The sequence below is a fragment of the Caloenas nicobarica genome, chromosome 2 (assembly GCF_036013445.1).
Source record: "Caloenas nicobarica isolate bCalNic1 chromosome 2, bCalNic1.hap1, whole genome shotgun sequence".
NCBI lineage: Eukaryota > Metazoa > Chordata > Aves > Columbiformes > Columbidae > Caloenas > Caloenas nicobarica.
Window position 1 is genome coordinate 143,884,767 of NC_088246.1, and position 12,764 is coordinate 143,897,530.

Genomic DNA, 12,764 nt, shown 5'->3' on the forward strand with positions numbered 1-12,764 from the left:
AAATTATGAATAATGTGTTTTAAATGCAGAATAATAGGAACATTATGAACCTTATAACTCAATCAGCGAACATCAAACTATGTAATTGGCAAATCTGTAATATTTAAATTGCATTAAGTCAAACTTTGGTACAATGTTCCAACAGTGTAATTCATTTATGAAGCTTTTAGATGTGCCAACAGGAGAAAGCTCGAGCCAGCATAGAGCTGCTTGTGTGCAGACTGCCAGCACTAAAGCCACACACACACACGTCCCCCTTGTGTCGCACAGACAGGCTTCTTCCCAACAACTGCCGACTCTTTTAGATCTTTCCTCCCTAGGGCATGAGCACGTGGGGCACTAACGTGCTCACAGAGCAGGTAAACATGGTCATGTTGCTGTTTGCCTTTCCTGGAGGGATGTCCCCACAAAAATTTGAAGAAGAAAAGGGTGCTTCAGTTCATAGCCCAAGCAAGCCGTCACCATTTCTGCCAAGAACAGGTTTAAGCTAGGTGAATGGAGCGTGGGTCTGGTGGGGACAGCACATGGTCTGTTCCACCACATCCATCACAAGGGTGGAAGGAGCCAGCAGAGCTTGGAAAGGAGCTGCCGTTGGCCACTGCTGAAACCTCTTCTGTACGTTTGTTGAAAGGCATCTGAAGATGACCTAGGATTTGAATAAGGCTCTAAATCCCTTGAAGTCTTTGTAGCAAAAATTGCTAAACTATAATAATTTGAAGAGGCGCCAGAGAAAGGTCAGCAAATTAATATTACATTAACTGAAATGTTAACAATATCCCCAGTACCAGGTGAGCAAAGTAGTTGCATGCCTAATCAGCAATATATTTGACCACATGCTTAAAATACTTGATGATACTTAAAGGTGCTTTGCTAGATACCAGTGAGGGCACTCACATTCCTCACTCTGGTTAGTCAAGACCTTTATGGCACCAGAAACAAATATATTTAGATCATGGCTCTGAGAACCAACCTCTGGAATAACTTGCTTAGCAACTAGGTTGGGAGCAAAGAAAGTATATTAATAATGTGATTGAAGAAAGGGCTCATCCTTCCTTTTCTTTGTGTTTTCCCATCATCCAACAAAAACACGAGAACCTTTAAGGAAGGAAAACAGTGTTATTTAGCCATATCTGTTTTTCAGAGATTTAATTTATTTATGAAAAGGCATTCTGATGGAAGGAACTAAGCCATCACCTTATATAATGCCATATTCATACAGTATGCAGTGCTTACAGCTGAGGCAGCTAAAGTCCTTGCAATACCCTAATTTCAGGTGTGTGTTACTGTGACAAGTTTCTGTGGTTTGGCTGAAATTTCTATACCTTGGATTTTTGCCCCGTTGTTTTCAGCAAAATTTCTTATTAAGCTTCCATGAAAATCATGTAAGACATTATGGTTTTCCCATATTAAAATTATAACAGAAGCTTGTGTGAGAATTTGTCAACCCTACATACTGTGAAGCAGTGACTTTTCACTTGGTATGGATGGTCCTAGATAGTTCTGCTGCCGTTTCCATGAAAATGCCTATAGGCTTAGTCAATGAAACATGAAACAGAATTCAGTAGAAATCCGCTTAAATGTGAATCTGCACTGACCATGTCCTGTCCCTGCAAGGTTTCAGCATATCTGAGGAACCGAATGTGTTCCTGGAGAGGAAAGCAACTCAGCAGCTTTATTAAGGGCTGAGCAAGAACTTCCCTAGAATGGCTTCTGTAGATACAGAGCGGGAAGACACTCTCTTGTGCGCTCATGGTGCTCTCACTGCCAGACCCGTACAGCATGCAGCCTCTCAGAGCTCATGAAAAGAAAAATTTCGTATTTCTAGGATGGGAAGGAGCTACTGAGAGAGACTAAGACAGGAGCCAGCTGGAAGATGAGAACTGGAACAACAACATAGGATAATGTAGATGTCTTTGTACACTCGAGCACATTCACTTCCACAACCTGCAAACAAGAAGATTTCGTTAATGTGACCTGTAAAATCTGCTGGGAAAATGCTGGTCACCTCTCCATTCAGTTGCTTGTTCGTACAGCAAAGTCCATTCCATTACAGCTATGTGGATCTGCAGCAAGTAGGTATAATCCTCCTCATGAATCATACAGGTGCTAGAATGGTTTCACATAAGGGAATCTGGAGGGGTTTCATGTTTCTGTGCGGTGACACAGGGAACGATACACAAAAGATCTGCATGAAGAGATTGTGGTTCTCTGAATAACCATGTGCAGCGTCACACTCTGCACCATCTATGGACGTTTGTCTGGGTAAATGTGCCTAACTCTGCACAGACTGCCTTGGGGCACACTAGCAGAAAGGCAGAGCAGCCTGAACGTCATCAAACCATTTCTAAACCTGGTTTGCATGTCTCAGCATCTGGTGTTTCCTGTTCCAGTCCCGAAGCACAGCACGAGTTGCATGGCTGAAGAGCGGCCTGATGAGACCTCAGGTGGCTCCACGCAGAGAAATTTGGTCATCTCTGCCTCATAACCTTCAGCATTTCTACAGTTGAGTCTCATTAGCCCAGGCCTGTGCTTGTGAACTTAGCCAAGTGCTACCAGACATGTATTTGTCTGATGTGTGTGGTGTCAGCCAGCAGCAGAGGTGGGTGCAGAGAAGACAGTTCACACGCCCTTGAGCTGGCTCTCTGGAGGACAGCTGTCGCCTGAGCACCAGAGCCCAGTGGGTCTCCTTCATCTCCCTTTATTCTCACCTCATCATCTCTTTTCTTTGCAAATGCCTGAAATCACTTCCCTTTCCTTCATTAAATTCAATTGCTCCACATCGACTTCTAGCATCAATGTCTTCCTCAGCATCAGCCCCATTTAACGAGCACCCGCAGCCCTCACCTCACGGGGACGGGGGCATTTGCGGGACGGTGGCAGCGAGGGCCCGCAGACCCCACGCACCGCCCGGGGGTGTGTGTGGGAACCAACCTCACGGCCGCCTCCACGGGCAGAACGTGGCCATTCCCGACGCCTCGGAGGCTGTGCATCATCTTCATACTTCAGTAGTGCATTGCAGAGTTAATACTGAGCATATTTATGAAAACCTAAATACCAGGTACTGTCTAGAAAGATTTTTGACGCCGTTTCTATCTGTGCGCTCAGCCTCGGGGACTTTCTCAGCCGAGGCTGAACTTGCACCTGAGGGGCGCTGGGGCACGGACGGGCCTGCGCGCCGCGGGACCGCGGGCTGCACCGACGGCGGCCGGGCCGCTGGCGGCTCCCAGTGGGAGGAGCCCCCGGGACGAGCCCCCGGCCCGCACGGAGGGGCGGGGCGGGAAGGTGCGGGCCGCCCCGCCCCCCCCCGCCAAGTATCGCGCGACCGCCTGCCCCCCGCACGCCACATCCTGTCCGCGGCGGGGCGGCCATCGCGGCGGGGCGGGCAGCGGGGGATGGCGCGGTGGGTCCCGGCCCGCCGAGCGGCGGCTCCTCCTCGGAGCGGCGCGCGGTGCCCCGGGGCGGCCGCCGAGGGGGAAGCGTCCGTCGGGAGGCGGGTCCCGGTGAGGGGGCGGCGGGGGCGCGGCCCGGGCGTGGCCCGGGCGTGGCGGGGATGCGGCGCCGAGGCCGCGCCCGGCGAGTCCCGGCTCCTGGGCCGACTTCTCGGGCCGCTCCCCGCCCGGCCCCGCGGGCGCCGCTTCCCAGGGCGGGGCTGGGAACCGAGCGCCGACAGCGGGGCGGGGGGAGCAGCGGTGGCTGCGGGGCCCGGGCGGGAGCCGAGGCCAAACACACCGGCCCCCGTGGGCGAGGCCGCGGTCTGCGGACGGGGCGCAGCGGGAGCGCGGGCTGCGCGGTGTGCGGGGGCAGCGGGGACGGGGCGGGGCGCGGTGCGGACCCGGCGGGAGCTGCCCGGCGCCTGCAGCCTGTGAGGAGACCGAGTTCGGCCTTCGGACGGGTGGTCGCGGCCGGGTTGTTTCTGCTGTTAATTACTCTGCCCTTCTGCCGCGTACAGGCTCGAGGAAGACGGGATTTAGTAAAATCGCAGTCAGCCCAAATGGGGAACTACCTGAAGCAGCGGTGAGGATTCTGATCGGCTGCCCTACAGCCTGCGTCCTTGCCTTGCGCTGGAACCAGCAGAAGATGTGTGTTTTTGTCCTTGTGCAAAGCCGGTCTGTCTAACTACTGAACAGAGAGCTATGTGCTGAAGTTGGAGATCGTGACAAAATGGGAGTACTTGTGTTCTCTGCGACTTGCAGTTTACTTCTGGCTCTGGTGCGAGGGCACAGTTTATTCACATGTGAACCAATTACTATTTCCAGATGCTCAGGAATGCCTTACAATATGACTTTTTTCCCAAACATCATGGGGCACTATGATCAGGACACAGCTGCTCTCCAAATGGAGGTAAGTTCTTCCACCCTTACTATAGTATGTAAATACAAACACTGTGAAACAACATTTTTTTGTCATTGAGAAATGGTTTGTGGTATCTGTTGCACTGAATGTCAAGGAAGGTAGCATTTAGTGACTAGAGGTTTCTTTAAATCTTTTTGGAGTGCACTAGAGCTTCTTGGCTGTATAAGCACTGTGTAAGGGAGCTGTAGACGCCCTCCCTCCCCACCTTGGATCATGTAATAGAGTGGAAGAGGAATGGGTGTAGCACAGCGATGTGGCTATTTAGAGCTCTTTGGCAGAGCTGATGATGTAAATCCCAGGCACCTCACTGATACACAGAGCAATTCTTGAAGCTCTCAAAGGACATTGCTTATCCTATCCTGGCCACCCTGCAAAATAATGTTTAGAAGTTGTTCTTTGTTTCTCTCTTAGCTTATATTTGCTAAGGAGAGGTATCTAAACTTATTCTTAGCCCTCTGTTGTGGCTTTTGCATTCTGTTGTCTTCTGACAGGATGCTGAAACTTTCTCTTTTCTTTTTTTTTGTTTAACTGAAAACAAACACTTTTCTTACCTGAACTGACTGCAACATGGCTCCCTTGAGAATATGCCACCTTGTGGAAAGGCTTTGCCGGCAGCAATAGCTAGAACGGGCTAGAGCCTCTCTGGGTGAGAGGCTTGTAAAACAAGTTTTAAACCTGTTTTAATAATGGCTTTTCAGTGGTAAGAGGAGGGGGAACATCTTAACACAGGTCTTGAAAAGCTTACCGTCTTATGCTGTGCAGAGAACGAAACGGAAGTAAGTTGAAAATTAAGAAGCTTCTGGTTTAAAAAAAAAAATTATAGGTGCTATTGGAGGTGGCTACTATTACTGAAATCTTATTTGCATATTCTTTACGGAGTTTGGAGGAGGAGCTTGGCTCAGGTGCCAAAACACTCTTTTAGTGTTGCTTGGGATAGCCAGGATTCCCTGTTTGGCCTCTGGCTGTCAGCCTGGAAGGGCACAGGCTTTGGTCTCACATTGTTTTTGCCAGCCCAGTGAAGATGTATGGGAAATTCTGGTATCAAACGTTAAGACATGCATATGCAAGCAACTGAATTCAGCTGCAGATCTCCAATAAATTGTGGGCTTTTAAAGTGGAAGGCAGGCTACAGGCTTCAGTTGTGAACTCTGTGCAGTGCCTTCTCCAGGAATGCTTTCTACGGCATCTGCCACTTTATCTCATCAGGTATGCTGCTGATTCTTGCTTGGTGTGTCTTAGCTATAGCTGTTGAGCCAGCTTTTGTCAGTATTCATGCCTGCCAGTCATGCTGCTGCTAGAGCAGAGAGACCACAGAGCCATTTTTATTAGTATGCTTTGACTGACTTTGCTGAACTGGCAGTAACTTGTGCCCAGTGCATGCCTTCTGTGTGGAGGGAGTTCCTTGTGGAAAGGATTCATGGCTTACCTGTTCTCATATAGCTAATTCTTAAAAACTGTGCGGTAGTGAGAAGTTTTGTTGTTTGTTTTCTTTTTCCATCCTGTCTCCATTATAACCACCTACCATAGTGGTTGGTCACTACTCAGCCAACTGGCTGGGTGGTTATGTGGAACAACAGTGTCTATTAGGGTTTGATTTCCCTACCTTGTTTCATTTGCTTCCTAGTGTCCTGTCATTGCCACTGTCTGGCCTCTAATTTGGTAATGGTTTTAAACTGGAAGAGAGAACATTCAGGTTAGACATGAGGAAGACATTTTTTTACAATCAGGGTGTTAAAGTACTGCAACAGGTTGCCCAGAGAGGTGGTAGATGCCCCATCCCTGGAGACATTCAAGGCCAGGTTGGATGGGGCTCTGAGCAACCTGATCTAGTTGACGATGTCCCTGCTCATGGCGGGGGGTTGGACTAGATGAGCCTTATAGGTCCCTTCCAACCCAAAATATTCTATGGTTCTATGATTCTGTACCTCACTACTGTTAAGGAAGTTTCTTTTGCCTAGGTGTCCCACAGAAGAAACTCAGGCATGGATTATGGAAATTATTCTGAAATAAATAACTTATTCACAAGGTTCAGTGTAGAGCAGCTCGAGCTGGGTACCTCCTGAAGAGGGACCCTCAGCAGAAATAAACTTGGACAGTTATACCCCCACAATCCAAGGCTCTACCCTCTGTGTGTCACTCCAGGCCAACTGCAAAATTAGTGTCTGGGGTCTCCCTATTCATCATTGGATCTCTTCATTTTTGTCAGGTAGGCTGTCAATTAAAGTTCTGACCTTCAGTTGCTGTTTTGCACCCACAGTTGAAGAAAATAAGTTCTTGGCCAAAACGTTCTTATGTTAGGTGCTGTTCTGTTCCTCTACTTATCTCCAAGGATGCTGCTCACCTTGTCTTCCAGCTTGAAGACTCTGTAGCCTTTTTTACTTAGTGAAGCAGAAAGTTGAAAGTTCACACCTTGCAGAAATGATGCTAAGCAAACTTACTTATGCCAAGCGAATTCTATATAAGCAGTTTCTAACCAAGTTCTATAAGAAGCAATATACCAAATAATTCAGTAAGCTTAGGCAATCCCTTCCCTGACACTACTCTAGTGTTGTGCAGACATTTCTAAATTACCTGGTGTGTATGTGTGCTGATCTGCCTGCCTTTATTTGTGATTCAGCAGTGCTGATTGACTCCTTGGTCAAGCTGAATTTTTCAGACAGCTGCTTTACTGGTAAAAGGGCAAGGAAGCTTCCTCCTATTCTGTATGCAGCTTGTGTTGAATCTGTTGCTAGTGGTTAGATTTGAGTTAATATGGTAAGTTTGATTGTTCATTGCTGGGCCTTTTTTCTGCGGGAGGCCAGTGCATACCAATGTCATGTACACATTTTGATATGATTCTACATGGTTTTCAGTAGTGGCACCAGTAGAGTTTGTCCATGGTTGACTGCAAGAGGGAACCTTCCCAGGATTGTCAAAGGGTTCTGCTTTTCAGGGGACTTGGTGTTGCAGCAGGGGAGGAAGAGCTTGTGACTTCTGGAATATTGTTTAATTTCACTTTGCAGCCATAAAGAGGCAGTGGGTTGGGAGGTGGAGGAGACCTCTGTGTTAAGCTTGAATTTTTCTGTAATTGGTAGTCCAAACTTTGTTCATACCAAAGAAAGAATTTTAATAGCATGTTGGTTAAAACTTTTTTCTTTTGATCTGCAGCAGGAATGCTTAAAGGCTTTGGTTTTTAATTCCATCTTGCTCTTTTCCCTCCCCACAACCTGTTCTCAAGACTGCGCATGGTCTTAGGATGTAAACACTGGGTTTTGAGATTGAGGCTTGTGATATTTTCCTCACTTTATCTTAACTGACTTGGAGCAGGCTGCTAAATCATGCAGTCTCGGGGCACATGGTGGAGACTTGAAGAAATCCAAGTATTTTGTGCGGAAGGGATCTTGATGTTAGTCTTGTTTTCTGCTCCTATCCCCTCTGGAAACTTCTTCACATTACCTACTTGGAGTGTTTACTCCCAGAAAGAATGAAGATTTGTCAAAGGGACAAGTCTCGCCTGAAGGTGAAGTTCATTGTCTGAAACTGTGGTAACTCTCTATATCCCATTCTCAAGGCTCGACTGGTGTCTTCTGCTGTGAGGAGTCTCGTGTAGGCAGAAGAGCTGTGCTTTCTGTCTGCTGGAGCACAAAGGCTTCTGTACAGTTTCTCTTCTTTCTGGAAAGGTGTTAAATTGCCATTTCTGGGATGGTGTTTTCACAGTAATCCTCCAGGAGAGGATGATGTGGAGCCACTGTCTTGGATGGTGGTGGTTCTCCAGGAAATCAGCTGATCTATGTTCTTAATTTCTGCCTCATGTATCAACTCTTCATAATTATGTGTTATAAACCAGATCACTGAACTGATTAGAAGAGGAAAAAAGACTAACTCAATCTTATGGCCTCTGTTGTGGATGTTCTGGCTAGTGATGATAGTCCCTCTGGGTTCTTATTTTCTGCAATAGAAAATTCATAATTTCCAGTTGCTCCCTCCATCCCTGCCTATTTTATTTATTTATATAATTCTGAGCTTTCAACTGAGTTTAGGCTGCTTGAGTTTTACTTTATATTTGGATTAGTTGTGTTTATACAACAAGTGGTGATCTTATGAAAGTAAAACCACATGGCTTTGTGGTGTGAAGTTTTGTGTGTCAGCTAAACAGCTGCCTGACAGTGGAATCTAATTATTTGCAGATGCTTACCCTGTGTGCATCTGAAAGCAGTTTAACAGTACCACTGCTCATGTTACTACTAGCTCAGACTGGAAGGCTGAAGGGTAGGGTTTGTCTAGTGAGGAAAATGGAGGGACACAGCAGAATAGCTGGATTATTACAGCTGTTCTTAAATTGGTGTAACTCCCCCTCGTGGTCATCCACAAAACCAAGTCACTTCTGATTCCAAATTATAACAACTTCTACTTTAACTACCCTGGAGTAAGTTGTCAACATAGGCGTTATTCCAGCAAGGCAGATAATATTACGGTGTCGTAACTTTTTGTTCATATCTCTTAATCAGTTCTGCTGCAGTTCTGGAATGTGTCCGCCACAGACAAGCCCTTAAGACTTCCTGACCTGGGTAAGATCTATGGGTCTGTAAAAGTACAAAGGCAAAAGGCTTGCCAGTGAGTTTTTAAAGCAGACTATACAAAGCGCTGGAAAATGTCCCACAGAGAACAATAAAGTACCTCAGAGAGACTGGAAAAATGACTCAGTAGTGAGTTTTCCATTTACCTCTGAGTTCATGACTGTGTGCCAGAGTATGTATGCGTGTCTATGGAGAGTTCAGTGCCACTGGCTGCAGCAGTGGGAGAAGTTGTTTGAGAACTAGGGTCAGTTTAAACTAAGAAAACCAGTTTGAAGTGAATTAAGAAGTACAGAACTTCAGTATTAAGCTTTTGAAGGTGAGTTAAAATATTTAATGTAATCACTTAGTTAGCTTCCACTAAATATAAATTTACAATTAATTCGATATGAAGATATTTCCAAAAACTGGAAGCCTGGTGTCTGACAAGCCCAAATCAGTACCTATGTTTGTGTGTACACACAGGGAGGAGGAAGCTGTCCACCTTCTGTAGGTTGGGAGTTTTGGGGAAATAAGTGATGTTTTGTGTAGAAGTTTGTTACTGGGATGTTCTGCAAAATAGCACAGATGTGAATTTACTAAGACCTCTACAGACAGGCATCTTGCTTCTCCCTCTTACTCCGTATGAGCAGTGCTTGGTGTAATACGTGAACCTCTAGTACTTAAAACTTGAAGCTTAAATCCCTGATGCTGCCTCGGAACATAAGTTAGAGAAAGGGTGCAGAGGTGTGGACATTGGCCCAATGGAACAAGCACAGGGGCTTGTTAATTCATGTTTTGCTTGTAACGTTTTTGGTGTTTACCATACACCACTGGTACTAATGGGTAGGGAAAGTTTGTGTGAGAAGTCACGAGGATGGAGCCAGGCTCTTCTCGGTGACAACCAACAGTAAGACAAGGGGTAATGGGTTCAAGCTGGAACACAAGAGGTTCCACTTAAATGTGAGAAGAAAGCTCTTCTCGGTGAGGGTGACAGAACACTGGAACAGGCTGCCCAGGGGGGTTGTGGATTCTCCTTCTCTGGAGACATTCAAAACCCGCCTGGACGCCTTCCTGTGTAACCTCACCTAGGTGTTCCTGCTCTGGCAGGGGGATTGGACTAGATGATCTTTTGAGGTCCCTTCCAATCCCTAACATTCTGTGATTCTGTGATTCTGTGATTCTGTGAAGTAAATGTAGCGTGCTGTGCATCATGTATTACTTAGGACAAACTGAGATAACTTTTCTAGCTTATCATAACAAAGTGGTGGTCACAAATGTTTTTGGTGAAACAGCTAAATTGCTGCAAGTTGGCAAATGCCAAAGTATTTTTTTTATAGACACTTCATGTGGATCAAGGGAAATACGAAGCAGGACAACTGACTCTGTGCTGTAGAAGTCTCCAGAAACACAGAATAGTTGGACGTGAATAATTCTGTTTTAAGCATCACCATGTAGAAAGCTTTGGCTAAGGGGTCAAAACAGTATGAATTATACACATTTGTGTCATTTTGTAAACTGCCATACAAATTTGGGAAGTGTGTTTTCATTTTTGCACTCTTGCTCTCAGGTGTTCCAAAGAAACATAAGTCATCGCTAGTTCTTGCAGTGATTCTTACAGCAACATATTTGTAAACCATCTTTGCTGAGTACATTAAACTACAGCTACTAAAAACATGTCTGTTACCTGTACTACTGAGGCTCGTCCTCAAGGGTTGAATAGCTTGTGCAGATTGTCTGAAAACAGACGAACGTGTGTAATCCTATTATGCTGCCTTTAAGCATGTCAGTCATCTGCAAAATCTAATGCTGCTGTGTCTGAACAGCATTCCTTGTCCACTTGATAATGTGACTAGTACTGTCTTGCTTCTTGTTCTAAAGGGATGCTGCTTAGAACGCATGGAGGACCAAAGGAATGCATGCTTGATGAAGAGGGAGAATTTTCCTTATATTAACTGGGGTTCATTGAGATGGTGCTGACGGTGTGATTCCTAGAGCCTCATCTTTATCTGGGTCCAGAGACTATGTCTACACTAGCAAGTAATTTGGTGTTACAGGAGTGGATCACTAGTTGACGTTGTTAGTCCTGTGGCTGTAGCCTGTTCCAGGAGGACACCTGTGAATGAATGCAGTCATGCAAGCTTCCATAACGCTGTTTATATAGAAAAAGAAAACATGGACAGAGCTACTGAGTTTGGAACTGTTTTGCCTTCATTGATGGGAGGTGGTTAGGGCTTGGGAGCTGAGCCCAGGCTGGTGGGAACACATCAGCCTTGGGAGCTGGGGAAAGGCAGCAGTGGGTACAGAGCTTTCAGATATAGAAAGGTATATTTGAAGCTGGTATTTGTCCTTACGCTTCACCATCATCACACTCAATTCCAAGATTGTCCCCATGTTTTTAAGGAAGTGGCTGTTGCCCTGTGGAACCTCGTGAACTTTACCTGGTCAGTAGCTAATCAAATTAGGGAGGAGAAGTCTGCTAAGGGTGATGTGACCACAATTTCAAAGGTTTTTCTTCACATTATCTTACTTTGAATAGCGGACAAATGGACAAAATTGTATACTGTGGTGCACAGGTGACCCACCCTGTTTTCCCTCTGCTGTCCATGAGTTGTCAAACTATGGGATCGAGCATCTTATTAACACTCAAATCCAGCACATTGGCCCATGGTAGCCCTGGCAGCAGCAGCTTGGTTGTCTTGTGGGCCTTAGTGGATCACCAAGGTACGTTTGTGGACATCTTTGCAAGGCTCGTGATGCTTATATCTTCTATAAATCTAGCCTAAGAATGGAAGAGGATTCTGATGCCTTCTTTCTGAAGAGGGCTTTGTGGTGGTTAGGTGCCTTCCTGCCACTGTGAGAGATGCTGTTTGTTGCCAGTGCTGCATGGTCATAAGGTTGTACGGAGCCCAAGCCCTTATTGCATGCAGATGGAGGTGGAATGCAAGTTTAGTTTTCTACTTGCAAGACCGATGTGATGATCAGGATGACAACTTGGCTGCAGGATGTTATCTATGGATTGTGCTGACTTCTTATAGGCCTTCATGCATCTACCTGACCAGTTGCTGCTATACGCAATAGTTTGGCAGTTCTGGAGGCAAATGGAAGGTCTCCTGCAGAAATTGACACCCCGTCATGTGTCTAAAGCCTCCTGATCCTTAACCAGTTGGGCAGCAGGGTGGGCCAAGAGCTGCTCTGATCCTTTTCCATATCTTTGGTGGGCCTGTCAGTGACTACCTGCAGGGCGTTGTTTCTGTCTGCCTTCCCCAGTGCCACCTCAGCTGCAAGGTGCTGCAGCATTGCCTTGGGGTGACCTCCAGAGCAGGTGCTGCATTTTGCATGCAGCAGTCTGGGAATGAGATACCAGGGGAGAAGAGGTGCCATTGCATGTGCCTCTTATACAGAGGTGAGTGCATCTTCCTCTTTATCAGAGGCATCTGTGAAAGAGAAGAAAAGCAAATGTGAGCCCTTGACTGCCTCTGAGGTTACAGTACAATAGTGTGGCTTGTGAGCTCCCTTCAGCCCCCATCTTCTCATGGGTGTGGATTCCTGTAGTGTGGTGGAGGTGCTGGGGATGTGCCTGTTTGTTTAGATGGGCTCCTGTGAGGGGTGGGTGAAAGCTCATACCAGATTGTCCTGTAGAGTGGTGGTAAGTTACTTCTGTGCTGCAGCAAGTAATTAACTGTTGGGAAACTGTCTCTCCTTTGGCTCTTTGACCTCAGTAGCAGGAGGCAGCAGGGTGTTTACAGTGTCAAGGATTTGGGTGGGATGGAGGACAGACTGCATGAGGCAGTGCACACAGAAAGAGGCCTCTGTAATAATTACCTTTGTCATGAGAGCGCTTTCTTATATTTAGATACCTTGCATTTAGAGGAAGTA

At 46.4% G+C, this 12,764-nt stretch overlaps 2 protein-coding genes across 3 annotated transcripts in view; one reads left to right on the forward strand and one right to left on the reverse strand.

The window, feature by feature from the left end:
* Positions 1–12,764, reverse strand: part of KLF10 (KLF transcription factor 10) — a 194,012-nt gene that overhangs the window by 168,616 nt on the left and 12,632 nt on the right. The gene's annotated exons all lie outside the window — the stretch shown is intronic.
* Positions 3,355–12,764, forward strand: part of FZD6 (frizzled class receptor 6) — a 34,405-nt gene continuing 24,995 nt past the window's right edge. The window contains exons 1-2 of one of the 2 annotated variants that reach the window (XM_065628329.1): positions 3,355–3,400; positions 3,950–4,341. In XM_065628329.1, coding sequence (XP_065484401.1) covers positions 4,162–4,341 — 180 coding nt within the window. In that variant the 5' untranslated portion in view covers positions 3,355–3,400; positions 3,950–4,161. Of the gene's footprint in view, positions 3,501–3,949; positions 4,342–12,764 lie in introns of both variants that reach the window. The other variant, XM_065628330.1, reaches the window with a different exon arrangement.